This window comes from Carettochelys insculpta, chromosome 11, assembly GCF_033958435.1.
Source record: "Carettochelys insculpta isolate YL-2023 chromosome 11, ASM3395843v1, whole genome shotgun sequence".
Taxonomy (NCBI): Eukaryota; Metazoa; Chordata; order Testudines; family Carettochelyidae; genus Carettochelys; species Carettochelys insculpta.
This window is the reverse complement of record NC_134147.1, coordinates 27906290-27930363: the sequence shown is the minus strand read 5'-3', so window position 1 is coordinate 27930363 and position 24074 is coordinate 27906290. Positions and strand designations below refer to the sequence as shown.

General features: G+C 53.5%; 1 protein-coding gene across 7 annotated transcripts in view; it reads right to left on the bottom strand.

The window, feature by feature from the left end:
- Positions 1 to 24074, bottom strand: part of PLXNA1 (plexin A1) — a 280654-nt gene that overhangs the window by 91398 nt on the left and 165182 nt on the right. For all 7 annotated transcript variants that reach the window (XM_075005959.1, XM_075005960.1, XM_075005961.1 and 4 more), the window contains 2 exons: positions 21950 to 22064; positions 9933 to 10133 (listed from right to left, as the gene is read on the bottom strand). In XM_075005959.1, the coding sequence (XP_074862060.1) occupies positions 9933 to 10133; positions 21950 to 22064 (316 nt within the window). The remainder of the gene's footprint in view (positions 1 to 9932; positions 10134 to 21949; positions 22065 to 24074) is intronic.

The window sequence follows — 24074 nt, the reverse complement described above, 5'->3', positions numbered from 1 at the left end:
ATAGGACATGATATAACTGGGGTGGGGAGGATCAGACGGTAGGTTTGGAGGCACCAGATAGGAGGTTCACTGCAGCTAAAGGTGAACAGAAACATTCGGGTTTTATTAATTCATTTTTTTAATTAATGCACCATCTGACTCAGGCGGCAGATTCCCGTGAGAGGAGACAGGTGGATTTCACAAATCTGTATCTCCCCAAAGGTGAGCTGAATGGTTTTTTTTTTATGCTGCAGCATCTGAGACCAGGCCTCTGAGCTGGTTTCTCCAACCCTAGTGCATAGCACTACTAACACCTAGAGCACAGCAAGCAAACGGCTGCGCTCCATGCACAGATTTACCAGTCGTGACTGTTAAAAAGGAAACAGATTCCAGACTGTGGGACTTGGCAGTTGAGTAAAGAGGTGGCTGGTTCAAATTATTTATTGTTGTCGAAGGCCACACACATGCACTCTGTGCACATTCTGGAATTAGGATTACCAACTTCAATTGTGCAAGTTCTTGGGGGTTTCATCACCACGTTATCTTTAATTAGAGATTAATCGTTAATTCCTGGAGACTTCAGAACAATCCTGGAGAGTTGGCAACCCCGAATTCCAACCAGTATTTGCAGGTCAGCACTGAGACATTGTTTAACACCACCACAAACACTCACACGTCCATAGCAACAAGACCACACACACACGCGCCATCCCAGAGACAGGTAAGTGCATTCTGACCTCTGCCTTTTTCAGATGAAGAACTGTAGTGCAGGTAGAGAAAGCAACTTGGCCCAGATTTACGTCAGGGCCAGGCAGTGTTCCCTGTAAGCTGCCCACTGGGGTGGCTGCCCACAAGAGATTCAGGTGCCACCCAGCTGTTTGACAGAGCCCCCACAGCCGACAGCCTGTGTTTCTATTGGTGGTGTACATCTCCACCTGCTCAGGCGCACAAAACAAAATTTATTCTGCCCGTAGATAGAAAAAATTAAGAGGGAGCGCTGGTGCAAAGCCTGAGACCGTCTGTTCCTAGTTGTCAGCCCCATGCCCAGACCACTGTATCATATGTCCTCCAGCTCCCTCTTAACTTGTGCTCCCTCTGCTGGTCTGAGTTAATACCTGATGCAGAAGAGCAGGTCACCTTGTTGGGTGACTTGCTACATGTCAAACAGTCTCAGAGGGTCGTGAAGTGGATCTTACCCATGAAAGCTCTTTACTGAATAAATAATATTGTTACTCTTCAAGGTGCTACACGACAGCTTGTTTTCTTTTACTGTATGTCAGCTAACCTGGAGTTTCCAACCCCCAGCCAGAGCCAGCCAGCTCATCAGGTGGTGCAGGCTCCTGCTGGTGTCTAGCTTGTAAGAGAAATTAAACATCCCTTAAACACTTTGCCAGGATTAAGTGCCCAGCTATTCAACTGCTATGGTAGCCAGCGGGCTGCTCCGTGAGCACAGGGAACGGGGAAGAAAGCAGGGTTTGATGACGGCAGATTGGGAGTGAAGACAGGGCCACCCCTACCAGTATGCAAAACATGCAGCTGTGTGGGGCACCAGATTGCCCCAGTTTTCATGGTGCTCGTCAGCTGGGCACTACGCATGGGATCCAGCAACACCACCCCCAACTTCCACTCACCAGGCGGCCACAAGCCGTGTGAGCCCGGGCCGGAGGACTCAGGTGGAGCAGGGGGCAGCCGTGCAGCCCGAGAGAAGTGACGGATTCTCCTTCAAAGTGCCACTTCTCTCCAGCCTGCTGTGGGATGCCCACTGCTCCTCTGGAGTCCTCCAGCCTGTGCTCACTCCACTCACTGCCACCTGCCTGTTCCCCTGGCTGCAGGTGGCCTCCGTCTCTTCCCTGTTTTTTTGGCAAAGTGGGGGAGCGCCTGAGAATTTGATTTCCCAGCATCCAACAAGGGCACACAGGAAATCCCTGCAAAAGAATCCCTTTAGCCCTCTGCTCCAAGCTGCTCCTTCAAATTCCAATTTCCCCCATTCATACAAACCGGCCCCACTCCCACACCTCCCCACAAGAACGCAGGAGCCTGTCCAGGGTTCTCAGAGGCATGCGAAGCATGATGTATTCAGAGAAGCACTCGCAGAAAGGGAGCTAAGTGTCTGCTTTTCTCCCAGAACCGTACGCTACATGCGCACAGTAAATACGCCTTCCATAAAGCTCAGCGGACACATGCAGAGACTACACCCCTCCCCCCCACACCCCGGCTCACTCTCACGTATGTGCTCCCCCTGATTGCATTTCTGTAGAAATAGCACAGTTGCAGCTGTGTCCTATTTTTCTGTAGTTGATGACCTCAACTTCTTCCCCGCACTATGGGGACGGCTGTAATGTACGTTGTGTCTCGCTGGGGCTCAACTGCAATTCATCATTATTTTATCTGCTGGAATTTAATTGGATCCTATCAAACTCTCCTGATACTCCCTTTTCCCTTTAAACACTGCTGCAGGAAAGATAAATGCAGGCGCTGCTTAGAGAGAGCGCTTGGCTTTTTCCAGCTACATTTCTGGGGTTATGGGACCCAATCCTATTTCACTCTCCATGGCTGGTTAATTAGAGATATGTATACTGTAGGTGTGCAGCACTCATCACAGGGCACATATGTATTATTTATGTTCCCCTACAAATATACACACGTAAATGGCACTACAAACACTATCACACTTGGCAGTATAGCCCGGGCTTTGATTTTACAGCTCCTCTCCCCTCTTCATATTCCAGTTCCTCCTCTGATTCACCCAGCTGAGAAATCTGAGTTCAGCACAAAAAGGGCCCAGAATGTTACCAACAAGAATCTGGAGACACTTGGGTTTAGGTCTGATCAAAGCACAAGCCAAAACGTTTGCAGCACTATGGTACAGCTTGAACCTCTCTTGTCCAGCACCCTTGGGACCTGACCCGTGCCAGACCACAGGAGGTCAATATTGTCTAGCACATTACCAACACTTCCACTGCTCACTTGGCCCTTAGAAGACATTTGGGGTAAATTAGTTAAACAACAGCACAGAACACTGAGAGCCAGGAGTGGTGGCTGGAAACAAACTTCATGGGACCACGGGAAACTTGGCCGCACCCATGGTACATGGTCACCCAGCTAACTAAAATCATGCCGGATTACAGATGTTTCCAGGTAAGAGAGTTTGGAATTAGAGAGGTTTAACCTGTAATCTGGCATCTTGTTCCACACAGGAAGTGTTGCCAGTGCTTGGAGTGAGGGCTCTAGCTCTCTTTCTGCTAATGGCTTGCTATGCAGCCTTGGGCAAATCCCTTAATCTCTCCATGCTTCAGTTTACCTGTCCATATACGGGAGCAATACTACCCACCTCACAACTGCCTGGATGCTTACTTAGGGTTTGCAAAACCTGAGCTCCTCTCAGGGCATGCACTAGAGCAGCGTTTCCCAAACTTAGAACATCTGGGTATCCCTTCTGGGACTTCGGCCTTATCAGCGTACCCCTCTCCCAGCGCCGTCCCAGTGCTTACCTCCTGCTTTCAGTCATTTATTTTCTGCCATGTACCCCCTGAAATCCTTTCACGTACTCTAGTGGTATGTGTACCACCCTTGGGTTAGCACTGCACTAGAGCACTGCACAGGAAGAATACAAACCAATCAGCGCCTGGAAAGTGATTACATTCTGGATCCAACCTAATTTCAGGGAAACCCTATAATGATGGCTAACTAATGCCCAGTGAGCATCTGCATAGCTCCCTGCACCACAACAGGTGGCCCTGGGAGATGGGGAGAGAGGTTTCCAATCACAGGCCACTTTAGCATCAGGCTGAAAAGAAAAGAGGGGAACTTGCTGTTCATTTTCCAAAGCGGCAGCAAGGCTGGCAGATGCCTCTCTACACCAGGAACACCGTGGTGGAACAGACAGAGTTCAACGAACCAACGGCTGGAAACCAGAGATAAGAGGCATGAAGGATGAGTGACTCTTCAGCTGCGAGCGAGGGGAGGACGGAACGAGAATGGCCCAAAGGGCTTTCCACAGTTGACATAGCTGCTCACCACCAAGTGTGGGTTTTGTTAAAGGCAAAGAGAAACAGCTCAGTGCTACATTTCACCTCCAAGCACCCAGGCTACAAACCCGAGCCGGAGCAGAAAGCCGAGCAAGAGTTCATTCCTGTCTCAACCCAGAGAGGGACGGGATGTGTCTACTGCCCCAGCAACGGACATTCCACCTTGCAAAGGAACATGCTCAAGGGAAAAGGCTTGGGACAAATCCACTCCTGGTGTAGCACCTTTAACGCATATTGGTTACACCAGAAATTTGGCTCCCTATAATTAAAAGAAAATCTTCCCTCTGTTCCTGGCAATGGCTCAGGTTCGGAAAAGCCAGGCTGCATTTCACCAGAGGTGCTGTTTACAGCCACTGGATCAGTGACACAGACCCTGTTGTAAGGAAGGGAGGTTGGCAATGGGAGCAGAGGTCAGGGCTTGCAGGACCTGGATGATTTACCTGAGACTCATCAACTGTGAGGCTATGTGTACATTTATCAGACTTTTATTTCACACTAGGACACCGAACTTGTGAACACTTTTGCATGAGTAACTTTACTCTCAGGAGTGTTTGCAAGATGGAGGTGAGTGTTTACCTCCATACTTACACATGCTAAATCACTTTTAAACTGCACAAAGGATACATAATTCAAGTTCAGTACATCCCTATGTCAAACAATAAGGCTGAATCTTTTAGCTTCCTCTAAGGATATGAATTAAGAGGGCTTTTTTGCTGGCAGTATGTGCTGGTACCCAGTACTCAGTACCAGCACCTCTTCGCCAGAGTTCTGGCTCAGCACCCAGACAGCTACCAGCCATGGGGCTGATGGCAGCCCCCGCCAGGCTGCAGCAATGCAAGACCGGGAGTCAGAACCCCCGCTGGCTCCACAGCCCTGCAGGGCCAGGAGGTGAAGCTCCCGCTGGCTCTGCAGCAGTGCGGTGAATGGGAAGCTGCTGTGGGACAAACAGCTAGAGCCCCTGTGCCCCGTGGCAGCAGGGGCTGGGTGCTGGAGCCCCCACTGTCCCTCCAGCAGCCCCAGTCACGGGAACCTGGTGGAGGGGGCGGTGAGGAGCACTGTTAATTACAAATGCATTGTATTTAAAATTGACTTACAAAGAACATTTTGTTATATTGAGCTTATGCCCTGGTTTTGCTTCTTTATAACATATAAAGAAGGACCAAGGGCAGGGGGGAGGAGGAGCTAGGGAAACAAAGGAGGAAACGGTAAAAAATAGGTGCTTTTTTTTTAACCTCAGATATCAGGAATGTCAAGTCTGGTGTCCCTTGGTTTTGCTGGAGCACGTGTTAGATGTTTCAGAGAAGGCCTATTGTCAGCTTTCATGCCTTATTGAATGGACTGTTGAATTTTAACAAAGATGACTTTTCTTCAAAATATTAGCTACTCATTGGAGTTAGATAAGTGTTAGCAAAATGAAACACAAGACAAAGTGTCTCTAGATTTAAAATGCCTTTCTCATTCAGCCTCCTCCACACCTTTCACGAAAGCACATCTAATCAGAGTGCTTAACTCTGTGTAGGTCCCATGAAGTCCATGGGAATTAAGCATGCATTTAAGGATCACCCTAAATCAGAGGGCTTAGTTATACAACATTCAGTTTCTGGTGATTTCATCCTTTCACTAGGTCTCCAGTCACTAGTGTTTTCTGGCTACCACAAGACAACTTTCTGGCATTATAAACAAGTCAAATTTAAACCAAAGAAAAACTTCCTTATCCATCACAAAGAAACAACCCAGGGTAAGAACTCAATCCCTCTCCCCGCCTCATGGCAGGTCACCCTTAATTACACTTAACTGCACAGAAAGTGTGAAGCATTATCATCTAGCCAGATGGACCGAAAAAGTATAGAGGAGTAAAACTACAAAGAAGTGTGAATTTTAAGCACCCACTCTAAGGAACAGGCTGGCTCATTGCCTTCAAATGTTAAAACAGGCGTGGAGCGTACCCTGAAAGTAAAGGCAGGTCCTGTCATTCGAGAAAGAGTTCTCTCAGGAAAAATCAGAAGGAGAATGAAAATGGGATTTAGGATGGAATTTTAATTCAAATCTTAATACTATGGGGCTCTGAAAGACCAGGCCCCCAATTTGTAACTCAGGGACACCTTGACCAATTTACTATACACTGCACACGGACATTTTGCATTGCTTTGCTGCCAGGACACATCTAATAATTTCTAGACTAAAGCTGTGTTTCCACACTAGCCAAATGTGATCTCTTGACAGTATTTCATGATGGCGATGCAGACTCCAAACAAGAGATGCAGGGTTGTTCAATAAGTAAATCACTAGACTGGGATGCAGGACACTTGGGTCCTGTCTCCCCTTTACCACTAAGCTGCTGGGTGTTCTGCATGCACTCTGTTCCTGAGTCTATTCAGCCTTTCAGTTCCTTGAGGCAGGGACCACCTCTTTGGAGGTGTCTGTAGTGTACACCTCCTTGCCCCACTGTGACACAAATAACTCCTCCAAGTGGATGGTTCTATAGTAAAGTTTTGTAAAATACATTTGTGTTACAAACAAAACCTGCTGATTGGTACCGAAACTTAAGGGGTCCCCCTGTTCCTTTAAATAAGAGCTCCAAGCACAGTGTACTTAATGCACCACGGCTCGAATGCACAGAACTGCTCTGAAAATACAGAAGCTACCTATTGCTTGCAGCACTGCCCATCGCCTCTTTGCAGGCAGTAATGGACTAGGAGGAAATCGGCACAGCTTGTCAGCAATCCCCATCTCCATCCCATTCCCCAAAACCCCACCGACCCCCTCCCAGTCACGCAGCCTCTCTCCCCGGTTTTGCATTTCTATAGACACAGTCTTCTCCCACAGGCTGCGTAACTGATACAACCTTCAAGACCCATTAAGCCAGCGTTCCCGCTGCCTTCAGCCATGCCGTTTATTTTTCTATCGTGTCCGTCAGAACCCAGCATCCCAAATCTCTTTAGAGTGAGCTAAGCTGAACGAGACACACAAAGAAAGACCGTTTAAGAGAAGATTTGGCTTTCTCAACTCCCATGGAAGCCAGCAGGATCGAGGGCTCTCAGCACCCACTAGGTCGGACCCTGGGAATGGATTCTGCATCTCCAGGGGAGGAGGGAGAACTGGGGGAACAAGTTAAAAGAGAGAATCCCCTGAGGGGAGGCCATGCCTGGAGGGCTGAACTGAGCTGTCAGGAGACAGGCTCTGGGCAGGGAGAGGGATGGAGTGCGGAGGTGCAGAATGACCAGGGGATGGAATGAGATGCGCTGGCGACAGGGTTGCTCCTCCAATGGGAAGGTTGGGGAGCAATAAATGCTCACGGGCAAATACCCACCTTAAAGCTGGGCAATCACTCACATCTGCCATGTTCATGCCCCTCCCTTCCCATATTCTGCCTGGCTTCCTGCTTTTCCACTGTGGGCATCCTGCTAATGAGCTGGGCAGCCCCTGAATGGCCGCCCAAGCAGGCAGCTCACAGGAACACTGCTGCCAGGCCTCGCACACGCACTGGAGGACTGCGGGGCGGTTTGAACACAAAGCTGCTCTGATGCCCTGGGGGGCAAAAGGGCAAGGAGCCCGTTCTGCTCTGCTGCTCTTGGAAACACCCCAAGGGCTCTAGGTAACTGGCAGATCAGCAAAGGAAATACTGGCTTCCGCGGTTCTGCGATGTTGGTCCTGATTTTGCCAGCACTCAGGTAGACGTGCAGCTTTACTCATCTAAGTAAACCCATTGACTTTACCGGGACTTCTTGCACAAGTAAAGCCAAACCTGTGAATAAGCCCTTGTAGGATCAGGGGCTATATGGCCCTTCCACAGTCTCTAGCTGCCTCTGCAGAGTCTTCCTCCAAAGAGGCCTCATGCTGGTGCGCTGGGTGGTGACCCACCCACGGAGGTGGCTGGCACCGGTAACGCATCCCTGCACTGGGCTCAGACGCCGTCCCACCTTGCTGTCTTGCAGCGATGAGGAAGCCCTGTTCCTCCCTCCTCTGCCACTGACAAATGGCTCCTCCACAGCAGCCACACGGCCAGGCTGCAGAATCCCCCAGCCTCCTAATCAACCCCATTTCAAGCCTTGAGAGCACTGGCAGTTGGGATGTGATTAGGCTGCACGCAGGAGCCTGTGTATTGCGGGAACAGCCCCCAGATGGCTGAGCAGGTATTTTGTGTAATTGGCCTCCTGCTGGGAAAATGGCCGTTCCACTGACCGCCAAAGAATCTTTTACAGGACTCGGATGGAGACGGAGCAGCGGAGCTATCCGTGGTGAAGGAACGAGAGCCCCGCTCAGGCCTTCCTTGTGGGGGGCTGAGGGGCCGCAATCTGATCTCACACACACGTCCTGCATCAACTGCCTCGTTCAGTTGGTTCCTGAGTCACTTAAAACTGGGCTACAAGGAGTCCTGGGAAACAGACTGAGCCCATCACTATGAGCTCACGGTGACGGACAGGATGGGACCTGCTATGGCTTCCCTAGCCCAACAGGTCAAAGCCCGGGTGAAGGACAATCCTGCACTGGCTCCCCCAGGGGATGGGCAAGCTGGAGCCTGACCAGGAGGCTTCAGCTCTGCATTGGTTTCCTTTCTTCTCCCAAAAACAGCTCTAGCATCTCAGCCTCACCCGGAGGAGCAGCCCCCAGCCCTCCCCAGACCCAGAACCTCCTCAAGCTGCCAGGAGCGAATGGCTCAGCCAGCAGTGCCCATGGCAAGGAACGGCAGGCAGGCCTCGGGGCTCACTGTCTGAGAGGGGATGGGAGGCTCATGCAGCCTTTAGAGCTCAGCAGGAGGCAGGTGACAGCAGGAAGGAATTTGAGTGACCAGCCCACCATGGAAACGATGACTCCCATCTTGGGGAGAGCATCAGCCAGGGTGAGGTGGTGTGAATCGGCAGAGGGGTTGATGGAAGACATCGGGACTGCTGGCGGTCAGCACAGAGGGTGCCCTGGCAGAAGAGCGGGGGATGACCTGGAGGTACATCGTCAGAATTGAGGGAGAGGCGGCTGGCATGGCAGGGAGGAGGGTGCAATGCTGAGGGGCGTTGGCAGAGCGGTGTGCACTGGGGGAGCAGAGGCTGGCCTAGTAGGGGATGAAATTGAGCCTTGAGGGGCAGCAGGTGAGAGGGTTGGAATGGAAAAGCAGCATGGCTGGAGGACAGGGTAGTGGTAGAGGTGTGTGAAGAGCTCAGGACCGGAGCTGAGGAGCAGGGGTGCAGGGCAGCAGATCAGGCTCAAAAGCCATCAGATGGGCTGTGCGTGGGAGCTCAGGCTTGATGGGCAGCAGCCAAAGAGGCAGGGGAGGCACGGCTGGACTTGAGAGCACGCGGGAGCGAGTGCTGCCACATGCCGGGAAGAATCAACTCTATTCCACTTGTAAAGGGATCATCTGGAGTAAGGGGAAACCAAATGCAAAGAGGGAAGTGGGGGCAGAGTCTCCCATTCCAGCCCAGCTGGCCCCAGTCCAGGCTACTTCCTTTGGCTTTCATAAGCAAATTTCCTTGGAAATGCTCATAAAGCCGGGGCAGATCCCCCCTGGGGCCAGCTGGGCTCCACAACAGGGGAGGGAGGGGAGTTGAGTTTGCATGGAATAATTCCACCAAGCAATCTCTCCTTGCAGCTGGGAGGAGAAAGAGACAGCGAGCAAGGTGGTGAGCAGGGGAAGGCAAACAGAGTATGAGCAAAGGGAGAATCTTTCCCAAGGTCCCCACAAACCTACATCTCCACCTGCCGATCAAGTATGGGAGAGGCAAAACCCAGTCAGGGAAAAGCAAGGCAGCTGGGGTGACCTTTCAGCCGTGGAGCGCGTGGGGCTAGCAGAGAGGCACTGTCTGGGAGCAAAACACCTTCTGGCTGGAGAAGCGCCACCGACACTGAGGGCCTGAATGGCCTTCACACCCACACCCTACGACAGAGGAGCAGCCCAGGCCTGGCAGGGCAGGACCGGAGCTGAGGACTCACCGAGGTGTTCTGGCACTGGATACTGGTGCTGTTGAAGCGCAGAGCGGTGACGCGGGTGGCGCTGCCGGGGATGTGGAAGATGCATTCGTAGTTGCGCTGGCCGGACTGAGGCTGTGGCAGGTTCTTGGCTGTCAGAGTGATGGGCTTTACCACACCCACAGGGATGTAGATCTGGGTGGAGGGCAGAATCTGTGGGCAGTCCTGCAAGAGGGACAAAGAGCAGGCCATGAACTAGTGAAGTAAGGCAGAGAAACCCCCAGATCTGGGAACGCCCATCACCACCAGCACTGAGGTACTCCAGAGCCTAGTGGAAAAACACCTACCCTGATGGGCCTGGAAAATACCACAAGAGAAACGCAGGTGGAGGGGCAGAAACCTGCCCTTTGCGACAGCAGGACTTCATGACTGCTTTGACCAAAGCTCTGCACATGACGCAGCATGAAGGACCTTCCTGTTGCAGCACAGGCCTCCGGATTTCACTGCACCCCCATGGGGCAGGACGGAAATTCTGCAGCAGCTGAGAGCCCCCGCCCATTTCAGCCAAGAGCTCCACGTGCAGAAACAGGACAGTGGCCATGTCCTCAGATTATTCAGTCCAATGCTGCATCCACTCCCCACTGGCTGGACATGTGCCTTTGCAATGGGCAGCAGGACGCAGCTGCACAAACATAAGGCACACTTGTGTTACAGACTGCTGGGCGACAGGGAGAATGTGGGAGGCAGATGGAGGTGGTGAGATGAGCCCGCTACCTGCATGTGTCTGCAAAATGATCTACAGTGAAGCAGGTGCGATACATGAAGGGTCATCCTTAGGGTTCAGAGTGAACACGGGAAGGTGCGCTTTCGCAGGGTACCTTCTCAGAGCTACCGTCAGCATCCACACGTTCACATTTGGAAAGGTTCTGGACAACCACTGAGGGTCGGTAAAGCCAAGTCTCTGGAACACATTTCTGTGGCACAGGGGACAGGCTTCCCCACACCTGCTTTCCTGCTGCACCCCCAGGCTCTGCCCGTGAGCCACCCAACCCGGAAAAAGAGCAGACTGGTCTAGAGCCCACCAATGACACCCCTGCTAAGCTGGAGGGGAGCCCTGCACAGTGACACCAGGCCTCTGGACCCAGCATGCAGTCAGTGCCATGTGCCACTCAGCTCTGTGACCTGTGAACAGTGCCCCTGGCACGGACACCCAGAGATCTCATCCCCCTTACAGCTAAGAGCCTTTTGGGCACCTTTTCTTACTCCCACGCCACCCTCTCTCTAGGGCAGCGCCAGGGGAACGCGTTGGCATCTCCCCCAGCCCAGCCCAGCCCAGCCCCGCAGACACGACGGGCCTCAGCTCACGCAGGCTAGCAGCCTGGGAGGGCCTCTGATGGGAAGAACTACCAAACTAGCTTACACTGGGCCTCCAGCCCCATCTGTGACCTGCCTGCTAATGCAGGGCTTCCCATGGAGCATTCCAGCTGGCCCTGGGCAAGGAGAGCCAGCAGCACAAAAGACAAGTGAGCCACTGGGACAGGCCCTGGGAAGGGAGGTTCATTGGTGGCTGCGTGTCTATTTGGAAAACAGAGAAGGGAAACAGGCTAATTACTGGCTGGAACCAGGCACACAGCAGTGCAGGCAGCTGGGCAGCTACCCCCACCCCGACCGACCAGCCAGTGACTGTTCAGCATCTTTCCAAATGTGAACTTATGGGCACTGATGTGACCTCCTGTCCTGCAGCCCCTGTTATGCCAGTCCTGGGTCCCACCCCGCCCCTGCCAGAGAACTTCCCTCCTGATTGAGAGCCCCCACCCCACCCCTTTCAAACATGAGCCCCACACACAGTGCTACCCATGCACCTCTGTCCTGACCTAGAGCAACCTCTTCTATAGTCCTGGATCTCCTGCCCCAGCTTGTGCCCTGCAGTCCTGACTTGCTGAACACCAGGCAAGAATCAAGTCTACAAGAAGTACTATTGCCCATGAGGGTGGAGAACTGAGAGTGCTACAAATCTGGGGGCTGACACTAACCCCTCTGTGGCAGCCCCAGTGAAGTTCCATGGCTGGTGGAGGACACAGCCCTGTGATTCCAGCAGAAGGAAAACCCTGCCCCGGTTCAGCCCTTGAACAGCCCTTGACTCCTAAGCTGCAGAAAGCCCAGCTGCCGGGCGAGCTCCAGCTCTCCCGCAGGTCTGCCTGAGGAACTCAGCACAGTCCTGGCACAGGAGAAGCCGGGCATTCAGCTGTGGGATCTGCAGAAAGCCACTTCTGGTCAAGAGCGCCCACCAGCTCTGCAAAGCAGACCAGCCATGCACAGACCCCAGGGGCATCTGCAACACAAGTGGGGCAGAGGGCCTCTGCTGACTGGTGTGAACGGCCGCTGGACAGACACAGCCCCAACCCCGTACCAGAAAGGAGGGTGACAGGCATGAGGGACGGGTTGCAGCTACAATTGGAGCTGGATTTATAGTGGAGCAAGCCAGCAGCTAGCACCTGAGCCAGAGCTTCACCTTGCTGGCATCCTGCAGTATCTCCCGGGGCAGCAGGGGTGCGTGGAGAGGGAGGATGGTTGGGGTCACAGTGAAGTAACACAGATCTTTTCACAGCAGCCAATTTCAACACTCAGGCTGCTCTCTGGCGATCCCCCAGGCCCATCTGCAAAGCCCAGGAGACCAGGCAGAGAGCAAAAATAAACGGGTCTGGGCAGAATAACAGCTTGATATTCCCAAAGGACCTCGGGTCAGCAACAGTAGCCTGATGCAATCCCCAGGCCAGCCTTGCAGGGGCTGGGGACTTGTGCCTGGGGGCAGCTACTCTTAGCGGCCCCAGCTTTAAATAGGGGCAAAAGAATAACATGTTTTGAAACAAATCAGTCCAAGAACAGAAGCTGCACTTTGTTCAGGGACCTGCAGCAGCCTCCCCTGGCCACCCTTCGAGGAAAAGGGCAGATCGGCCTATCCCCCACTTGCAGCATTCACAGCCCTCGCCCACACCAGGGACGCAAATTCTGGCGAGTGGGGCTGGAACCGGAGGCAGGCATAGCAATGGCTGAGGTGCCCTCACACTGAGGAAAGCTGTTCCCAGCACCCGAGCCCCAGAAACACTTCACAGCCATCACCAACCAACCACCACACCCCCTCAGCCCAGGTCAACAGAGAACCATCACAGAATGAGAACCGCACCAGCTTGCCATGCGGCCCCTGGGGCCAGTGCAGGCTTGGGCCCTTCTGCACACTGCCTTGGACACTCACCCACCTGCCTTCCAGAGCACTGGCGTTTCCGTCACCTCTGCCGGGAGGAGACTGTGTAACCTGCACACCTACTCGGTGTGATTCACTGTTCCAGGTAGTGGCATCTGAACCACTATGCAGAATCTCCTCTACAGCCTGAGCTAAGAACCAGCCGACTTTTAGCTCAGCCTGTAAAGGCTCCTGCACTAAGCTTCAGAGGTCCCAGGTTCAAATCTGCCTGTAGGCGGTTACAACTGCACAGCTTGATCCTGTCACCGCCAGCAGGTTTGACAATCTCCATTTTGCAGGGTTGAGAAGGAAGGTGACTTGTGCAATGGCAGAGAGCCCTGACTTGCAGATGGCCATGCTCTGGAGCAGTGTTTCCAACACTTTTTGAGACTACAGCACACCAAAGAGTAATATTTCTGATGCAGAACACCTATGAAAATTTTCTTCAAAAACAAAACAAAAAAAAATGTTGTCAGACCAAAAAACCGAACAACGTACACACTAAAACCAAACTGAAGTAGTTTAACCAGGTACCATAGCAATAAAGGAATAACCTTGTATCTGGTTTTCACAACAGAAAAGAGACACCATCAGCGTATTTCTCCAAACGCTCGTGGCACACCTGTGAGTTGTTCATGGAACAAATGTTAATAAACTGCTGTAGAGCTCGCGCCAGCGATGGTGGAGGGGGATCACACAGAGTCTGATTTGGAGCTCAGAAAGGCAGCCCAAATTTGTCACTCTTTACTTACAATGCTGTAGATCCTCTCCAGGCCATCAGCAGACAAAGGCTTGGCCCTGGATCGAGGTCTTGCAATGTCTCAACTCTGCTTATAATCTCGAAGCCATGGCAATGCCCCCATTCTGGCTAACTCAGAAAACTGCCAGCCCTGGCTCACACATTCAGAAAGCAGCAGCCAGTCAAACCCTACAACCTCCTGGCTGGTGCTGGCTCTCATCCGCCATTTGCTCAGGGTGGGATGTGAACTCCTAATGGGATTTGAGTGCTCTGTACAACCCCCCTGTGGCTTAGGGAGATAAGACGGGTGGCACAGCCTCCCAGGCCAGCTGTCCGTAGGCCTTTGCTTCTCCTCTTCACAGGATCTGAAACCCCTCCATTTCCTCACCTTTAAGGCACTGGGTAACTGTCCTTCCCTGAACATCCATCCTTCTCCCAGCCCCCTCAAGCCAGCCTGGGCTGCCAACGTCTGCTTCTCCCCAGACAGGGAACGCCCTCCCTGAGCTGGTCAGCAAGCCCACCACTCTCAGACCTAGCGCCTGCCTGAAGACTCTCTCCTACCTTCACTAGCAATTCTGACTGACCCTCAAACAACCAGCTTGTACTCCCTGAAGCATCTGCTGAGTAACTGTGAGTGACTGCTGTAGCTTCCACCCCTGCCAGCTGCTCCCTTGCCCAGGCAGGCCCGGGTGCAACACACACACACACTCTCTCTCTCTCTCTCTCTGCTGAAGGAGTCAAATCCGCCAGCAACTTCACATGTTCTGCATCATCCAGGATGTGTCTCTCATCCAGCAAAAATCTCACTCAGCTCCAAAACAGGAAGCACCTGGTGCTGGGAGCCCTTTCCAGTCAGCCACAAGCCCCCTCAGCCCAGCCAAAGCGTGTAAGCAGGCTTTCTTGTGGGGACTGGCTGTGGCTCTGCCCAGCCCCTACCTCCCTTGTGTGAGGGCCAGGGGATTTCAACAACTCCTTCCTCAGCAACTTTCATGCACTGATGCAAAGGACCGATGAAACTTCCCCTGTGCTCAGTTAATTCCTGGCGCCCTGGGCAGGAAGGCTTCCTGTACCCACAAAGCCCTCCGCGCAGCACAGGGGCCAATGCCCCATTCCCTTCTGGCTCCCCCTTCCCAACTCCACCACCTAGAAGCAGATCAGAAGCTTCATCTTCTCCGAGGAATTCCGACTCACCGAAATACTTGGTGGCCGTGGCTGCTTCCCTCAAAAACTGGCGACTTTTCATTAAAAACAACTCATCCCAAAATGTTAAACTGCCGTTTTTTTTTTTTTAAATAAAAATTCCTAATTTTCCAGAAATCCCCCCACCCTGCTAAGCCTGTTTTCCAACCAGCTCCAGTCATGAAGCTGTGGCACCCACAGGAGGTGCACTGCAAGGGCAAGCGTGATCCAGATGGGTACCAGCCACTAGGACAGGAGCAGGCGGCAAGCCTGACAGGAGTCTCCCCAACTCTGAAGGGGGTCAGGGAGGGCAGCAATTGCCTAGCAGCCAGGACCTGCTCCAGCTGTACCCCTGCCTTACCTCCCACACTGGGCCTCGTTTCCCTCCATCCATCTCTCTCCACCTCTCGGCTACTCTGACCCTCTCTCTTCCCCTCCACCTGGCTGCAGCTCCCTATCCCTCAGCTTTCACACTCTCCCTCACCCTCCACCTGCCTCCCCACATGCTGCTGTTTTGTGTCTCTCTTCCCTCCGCTCCACTCAGTCTCTGGCTACATCTCCCCACCTCTCCCCTTCTCTTCTCTCTGCCTCTCCCCCTACAGACTCCCTTCTCTGCACGAGTCCAGCTCTCCTTGGCAGGGGAATGACTAGTCAGTGTTCTTGTAAGACGGGAACTTGTACAGCTGCTGAGGAGAGATTCAGGTGCCACCCAGCCGATTAGCAGAGCACCACAGCCAGGGTTTGTGTTCCTACTGCCGGCGCACATCTGCACATGCCTGGGCGCACACAGAAGAGTGTCTTCCACACACGGATGGAAAAGCTGAGCGGGGACGTCGGCTGCGGTATATGCACATGTCTCCCCTGCACCCCTAGAAGTGCCTGTAACATGACTGTGCCTGTCTACCCATGTTAGCAGGACAGCACAGGGAAAGGACAGAGCCTCAGTTCCCCTTTCATAAGGGCCCATCAGCTGCACCCCTCAAACATTTGGGGCCCCCGTCTTCCTTGTGCAGATTGGAGCAGCCACCAAGTTGACCAGACCTCCCACCCCATGGCTGGCTCCTGCTTGCACTATTACTAGCCCTTCCGCTGCTGTGATCCCTGTCTGCCAGCTTACCTTAGAGCAACTCCGGGCCCAGCTGGCTCTGAGCCGCCCCCCAATGAATCATGGGAGTACTGGTGCATGGAGAAGTCTGGATTCACAACAGAGACAAGCAGGTCTGTGGGACAGGGTTCGGAGGTGGAGGTGCAGAGGAGTTTTCGCAGCTGACTGGGCCAGCTGGAGAACATGTGTCAGTGGCCAGGGGAGAAGCAGAGCTGAGTTTCCAGGAGCATGACATAAGAGAGAGTGAGATGGTCTGGACACAGAGGTGGGGGTGGCTTGTCCTGTGGGTGGGGGTGCCTGGTGCAGTCAGTAGCAGGGCAACAGATGCACCACCCTAGAGAAGACCTGGCTCCATTCCTGGCCTCTCCCTCCACATGGCCAGCAGTGCTGCAGAAGCCAGGCTGGGGATCCGGTAGTTAAGGATCTGAACCCTGCCATAAGATTTAAAGGAAGAGGGAAGACCCTGAATCCACTTTGAGCCACAGCCTCTTACTCTGTGGGTTGGCAGGGTTGGAGAGCCACTCCCTACTGCCCCTCCACCTAAGCTGGCCAAAGAGGCCCCACACCAACCTCCCAAGGGCACCCTTCTATGACCCCTGGGGCTTTGGTCCTTTCTGGGCAAAGACAGAAGAGTTGTGAGAATTTCCAATGCCTCAGAGATGCTCCAAAGCCCAACTGGGTCTCTATGACTCAAAAAACATGGGCATGAGGGAAAGCCGGCTGCATGCTGCCCAGATCACTGCAGTTGTCAGAGCACCAGCGTTTCACAATCCTCACCCATGCCACAGCAGGCTCCCCTCCCCAGGCCCACAGGGCCCTGCCTCCACTGAGCAGCATTTTACTAAAAGATAGTTCAGTCTGAATTGCCCATCATGCTCCCCAGCCACCACGAAGAGGCAGGGGCAGAAAAGAGGGGCCAGGAGATAGGAGCTCCTGCTCTTCCCCCACTGCCACCAGTTGCACTGCAGTGCTCCCCTGACTACCCAGAGAACTTACTGGACGATGACAGCACAGCAGGTGCAAGGAGAAAACCAGTGAGGAAAGGGTTACGCCTCTGTCTGGTGCAGGAGGAGTTTCCATTACCTCACTGGCCACCCTCAGACAAGCTGAAATTCCACCAGGCCAGACCAAGCCCTGCTTAAAATAACTCAGAGGGTTAGAGGCACACCCACCAAAGGCTGGAAATTCAGGGGTCAGGCTGAGTCTCTGTTCTTAATCTGACCCGCAGGCGATGGCCCAGCACCAGGGAGCACGGCAGCAACCTTTACGCACTTTGGGGCCTCATCTTTGTCTGAATGACTCACTTCAAAACAGGCCTTGGAGGGAGAGTGGAAGGATTCATGGGTCCCAGCCTCGAGGAGTCTCCTGGGAAAGCAGACCGTCTGCAACTACGTCGCCACCCCCACTCGCCAGGATCTACCGGGCTGCCGAAGTCAAAGTGTCCTGTGTTGAGCTCACACAAGGCTCAGGTCCCTCCTGAGTTTAGCCACAACATTCGGCCAGAGCTAGCTCCCACCCATGCTGGATGTCACACATGGTGCCAACTCTCAAGCTCTGGCCTCTGGGAAGAGCCCATGTCTCTCAAAACAGGAACCTGAGGATACATCCAGATGCTTTCAGACCTGTAGCTGCAAAAGCAGCTCTGAAATTCTGCCTGCTGAGGCTTGCACGTGCCAACACCGCTCATGTGTGTGCACAGAGGAGGGCGTTATGTAGCAAACAGGCTGAGAAGACCCAGGGCTGGCGGAGCAGTTTGTAGATAGCCAGAAATGTGCGCCCTGAAGCACAGCTGCTCTAGAAAAGAGCATCTGTGGGCTCCAGGTTTATTGAGCCTCAGTGACTTCAGACCATGTAACTAAGACATTATGAAGTAAACAAGGCCAGGTCCTCTTGCCTTGATCATGGAAGCAGCCCTTTTCTGCAGGATTAGGGTGGAAATGGCAGGATCAGGCCCACTGGCTTCCCTGGGCCACTTGCACAAGTGAGGCACGTGGGATCTGGCCTATCATAAATAAAGTCGCTCCTTTATACGTAAGCAGCCATTGCACAAGAGTAATTGTGCTGCTGACGGCTGGGCTCTGGATGAGTAATTGCCCAGTTCTCCACTTCCTTCCTGGAGGGCCCAGGCTCCCAGAAATGACAAAAGAGGGGGGAAAAAGAAAAATGAATTGTTCATTGCTGGGAGCTTGACCTATTCAATGCCGAGCAGATGCTCATCAGCCTGGAGCTGCTGCAGCGACAGGAGTCAGGGTGGAAACAACGCAGCAAGAGGGAAGTGAAAAATACCAGTGAGGGCACTTTGGCTGTACCAGCGCTCACAGCTGGATCCATCTAACATAGCACAGGAACCACCCACAGGGGTGGAACCAACTCACTAGCGTCCCAGGACGCCTGCCCTCCCTGGTGCTGGGGACTCAGGAGACACCAGCAGCAAGAGATGAACAGAAAAGGTTCTCCAGGGTCACAGCAAGGGGGCTCTCTGACAGGCAGCTTCTGCTCACCCTCAGCACAGGAGCAGAACTGCACTGGGGGCAAAGGAGATGGGGCTGCCGGGAAGTCTGTGAAACAAGATCGGGGGTGTCTGACGTTGGAGGCCCACGTGCTCGTGAATCTTCCCGTATCAGAGGGCTGACTGGGTTCTACAGGAAGGCTCCCCCTGCTGGGGAGGGGATGTCTCTGAGCCAGCTGCAACTGCATAAACCCGGAGAGAAGAAAACAACAACATAGCTGCTTTTTATACACAGGAGAGTATAAACTTTACCATCCCTCCCTGGGCCCAGTCCTCGTCTGGGATCCCTGATGTGACACGAGTTCTGCCAAATCTCAGCTTCTCCACTAATGGGAAGGCAGGAGAGAATTGCCTGAAGTCACTTTGCCAAATGCCTTCTTCGGGAAGAAGCACATCTGAACCATCCCCTTGAAGAAGGCCCACTGCTCCTTTCTTGGGACCATCTCTGAGCAGAGAAAGGGGAAAGCACTTGACAGGGGCCTGGGTGGAAGAGGGACAACAAACACCTCCTCTAAAGCAAGGATGAGGCTTGTGCTTAGAAAGCCTCTTTACCTCCTGCTCTCTGTGCTAATTGCTGGGGCAGCAAACAGGACTGACTTCCTGGTACAGTTAATTCCTCCTCCAATCCAGAGAGGCCCCTCCAACAGCAGGTGCTTACTTCAGCCTGCTGTCAGGCCAGGCCAGTTCTAAACCACAGCAGTGCGAGCTAACCTCTGTGCCTAACCTTGAGGGCTTTGCATCCAGCATGTGGAAATGCAAGCTGCAGATGGATCTTCAGGGGCAGTCAGCAAAGGCAATGACCATAATGCAGTGCAGGGCTGCTTTGAAGCTGATCAGAACCGCTCGGTAGTGGGAGGCCAGGAGGTTACACCAGTTTGAATCCAACAGGAATGTGCCTCTTTAAAAGCACCCTGGACACCACCTCTTCCAGCTATTTACAAGGGCATGTTCCTTGTAGTGCGTCAGCAAACCAGGGCTGCAGCTACATCTACACAACAAGCTAAGGGGGCTGATTCCCAGTTCATGCAGATATGCTCACGCCAGCTCTCCCTGGAGCATGGGCACTACAAATAGGAGTGTAGCCACAGCAGCATACCCAGTGGCAGGACTGTGCTAGGTGCCCCGAGTGCAAACCTGGCTGAAGCCTATGCCAGCAGCTAGCCTGGGCCACCACCCACAGCGGCCTGAAGTACCACATCCACACTACTACCTTTCGTGCACTAGCTCAGAGGAGAACTAGCATGAGCATATATCCTTCAGCTGGGAATCACACCTCCAGCTTAGTCCCAGTGGAGACTTGAGGAGACCCTGTGTGGCGACAGTAGCACAGGCTGTGTTACTCCATCCGGGAGTTGGAGAGAACCACTTGCTGCCTGTGCCCAGGAATTCAACACAGCTAGGCTCTTCCGTGTCTCTGCTGCAGAGGGCCTGGCCTCCCTCCCCACCATATTCAGGTGTGCATGTGTTAGACGCTGGACAAGGGGAACAGGTGCAGTTCCATCATGATAAAGCAGTCAAATGTCACCAGCCTTTGGCATCTGGAGCGCCTTCCACTGGAACATCCCAAAGCATCCGTTGGGGCTCGCAGAGCCCCAGAAGCACACACATCATAGAGGATCACTAACCCCTCAAATGTTTCCTTGCCCTTTGTGACTCAGTCTGAAGCTTCCAGCATGGGAAAGGTTAGCATCACAACCGAGACAACTAAGCTGCAGAGGGGCCATGATGGAAGGGCCGAAGGGAAGCGGTCCTAGGTAAGTGGCAGCTTTTGACAGAGCACGCCTAACTCATGGCTTTGTGAGGGAGCCCTTTTCTTCCAATTTAGCAGAGGGTGATGGAAAGCAGAGCACTCATGCTAAGACAGACACCCCCAGGGAGGGAGAAACCCTCATTACTCACTGGCTCTGGGCAGCAGGCTGGATACCTAGGAACACAAGATAACAAGGCCGGAAGCCACCCATGTTGGAACTGGAAGCAGGATTCAACTGCTGGATTCAGGGCCTCAGTACCTCCCTACAGGGGTTGCAAGGAAATTTTCACTGACCCCCCGCTCTAGGGACTGTGCGGAAATGGCAAGGTGGAGTTGGGGATGAAAACATGCATGGGGCCACTGCAAGAAGCTGCATGAGGGCACTGAGGGGACCTGTGGCCACCATCCAGAAATAAAATCAACTGCATTAACTCTTCAAGTCCTGCCTGGACGGGCCTGTAACACAGCACGAGTGAAATCCTAGCTCTGCTGATGTCAATGGTCACACCCTAAGTTGTGCAGCTTCACAAGGTCTGGTACCCGCACTACCACACGCAAGCCTAGTTTCCTCTCAGCTCAGACAGGGCATGGGACATTCCCCACAGGTGACAGTGGGAGCTCTGACCTAAGTGTTCAGAAGTGACTTGTGCTGCTGAGGGTTCGACCTGAGACAAATTACAAGGGTCTGGTTTGGAGAGCACAGATGCTCTCCTGAAAATCAGGCCCCTGTAACAGTGCCTCAGGCTGGACACTCCAAACTCACCAATGACTTCACAAGGCAGGTCCTTCACTTGAGCCACTCAGAGCTAGCCTGAACAAAGCATATGCTGCCAGGACCAGCACCTGAAGGAATAGACGGAGGTGGCCCTCAGCAGCCATCGATGTTCATGGGTTTAGTGAGATGCACACAGGGTGATGCTCATTGACAGCTGCACGCAATGGGCCTGCACATGTTAGAGGCCAGCTGGAAATCTGTCTTCATTTCTACAAGTCACCTACGACACGTAGTAACTGCAGTTAAATGACTGGGAAGCCCCCTGCGACTGCAGCACATGAAGGGTTAACAATCTCTCTAACTTGGTCGTGGGTTCGAAGCTGCCTTGATAAGATTAGGCAGGGGAGGGAGAGAAGCGCCAATGACCTCGTTTGTAATGGGCAGACTGCCCCCCCAGGCTTCACTCACCCTTAATTGTGCGCACACAGACTGAGCATCAGGACAAGCGGATGCCACGGAGCAATAAACAGGCAGGGAAAGAGCCCAGGAGAACATCCACAACTGCCTCCATCAGCGTCCAGCCCACAGAAACCAAAAGCCAGCCCTGGCGGGGGTGGGGCTGCAACCCTGAGGCCTTCCCAGATTCTGGACAGTTTCATGAGGCAAAGAATGGTCAGTTTTAGAAAGTGCCCTTCCCCAGTGGCAGCTGGACGGGTCTCTCCCTCGCTAGCCAGCAAACCGTTCACGTCACAAACCTCAGCAGAGCTGACGGGAGGTGGCTGGAGACTCTGAGGGCTCCTTACCTCAGACATCTTGACACGTCCCTCCAGGAAGGAGCATTCAGCAGCGTTGTGGGTGCAGATGTGCCGGTATTTACACCAGTGGCATGGGAAGGAGCCATTCACACAGGACAGGCAGCTGTAAGGGAAGAGAGCTGATGAGGTGGCATCAAAACACCATCTCTTATTGTCCCAAAGCACCTTACAGATCGCAACAGGGCCCCTTCCCCCACCCACAGAAATTCAGCCGCTTCTAGGGTGGAAGCCGATGGCTGTATCAACAGCCCATGGCAACGTTCGGCAACACGATAATTCAGGACAAGAGATGAAAGCACTCCCCCACTCTCCATGTGAGCCAGCAAAGGGGATTTAGGGAGCCAAAATGGAACCATCAGCAGTTAGATTAGGCCAGCACACAGCGGGGGTTAATTTGCTGGCTCCAGTTTAGCGAGCCCTGGTATTTTTAATCATCAGGAAAAGTCAGGGCCTCTCTTTTACATCTTAGCCCCAAGGCTGTAGCTGGTGCAGCACAGAACCACCCAGCATCAGCTTGGAGGCAGCTCAGTCAGAAGGTAGCATCTCCCTTACTGCATCACCCGCCCAGCCACCTGCAGCACCATACGCCTAGCACCGCCCTCGGGCACTGGGACCGTGCTCAGTCTAGGGATGTCGATGGCTAAACTTTAAGCCTCATCCTAAACAGATGAGGATTAGCAGCTCCACCCTACGTGGCTTATGGTACGCCAGGGCAGCCCCCGTCCACAGTAGGGGGCTGCTCCCTCTCTCCGCCATTTAATTGGTTAACTGGTTAGACTTTACGTTTAACTGGTTAGCTAGTTTACACCCCCAGCTCACTCAGGGAAGCCAGACCCTGGAATCACCTCTCCATTCCCTCCAAAAGAACCACCCTGGCACCCTCAGGTCAGTCTGGATTCTAACAGGGGAGTCCTCCTGTCCTGCAGATAAATCATCCACCCCCCAGCCGGTGTACAAAGTTTGCAGCATCTCTCACTCCTCCCTGGTCCCAGCCACGTTCTCCTCCTCTGCTCTCCCACGTAACACATGCTGTGTGGTCAAAGGCAGGGGACCTGTGACCCCTCGCCCTAACTTGGTAGCACTGGCCCTTCCCTTCCTGCTTGCTCACGAGGAGGCTGAATTGCACACTTTGTGAGCTTTATTTCTGGTTTTATGAAAGACGATTTTAGCGAAGGGCGTCAGAACAAGGCCCCTCCACAGACGCCCTCTCCATTAACGCATGTTCATTCAGAGAGAAATTATAACTGGCCAAAGGTTGTGTCAGACTAATGTTTCGTGACTGTAGCGCCTTTCACTTGCTCACAATGCAATGTGTGTGACCCCCATCCCACATCCTCAGTCACTCGGCAGGCTGCGTGTGCGCACATTTCCCACCCCCTTCTCTGTCTCAGTCCCTCTCTCCCTGGTTCTCTGTCTCCTTCTGTCTGACTGTGGGGGTGTGTTTCCCTCTTCTCTCTAGCAGAGTCTCTCTCTCCGCCCCACCTTCCTCGGCATCTCCCCAGGGCCATGTTCACCATTGTTTGATTCCATGAGCCAGCGCTCCTCTGCTCTGAAGTCCCTGTGTCACAGCCGCCTGGCGAACACAGACATGGCAGGCAGGAAGCCTTTGCTGATTACAAGTGGGGCTGGACTCCAAAGTTATCTCAGCTGATTTCTGGAGAAATCGAGGAACTAGCCAAACCTGCAGCACCGGAAAACACAGGCAGAGTTGTCCCGTCCACAGGATGTGTTGGAGCGGGTGCCCCAGGCCCCACACTTTGGTGAGACCCTGTGATAGCTGCCTCAGTTGATCTGTGAAGGGTCCCAGGGAGGCCCAGGGAATTACCTGGGGGGGGGGGTTGGGGCAGGGTGGCAGCAGCCCCCCTCCCCCGCCCAACACAAGTACACCCAAGCAACAATGGGAGACAAGGCTATCCATCAGCCTGCTCCACTCCATCCCGCTGCCCTCTCCCAGCCCCCTGGGCTCAGCTTCACTGCAGCAGCAAGAGCCCCCTCCCACCCCCCTGCAACACACACACACACACACACACACACACTCATGCAACAACAGGAGCTGTAGCGAACCGTCCGCCTACGCCACTTGGTCCTGATGAACTCTCCCAGCCCACTGGGC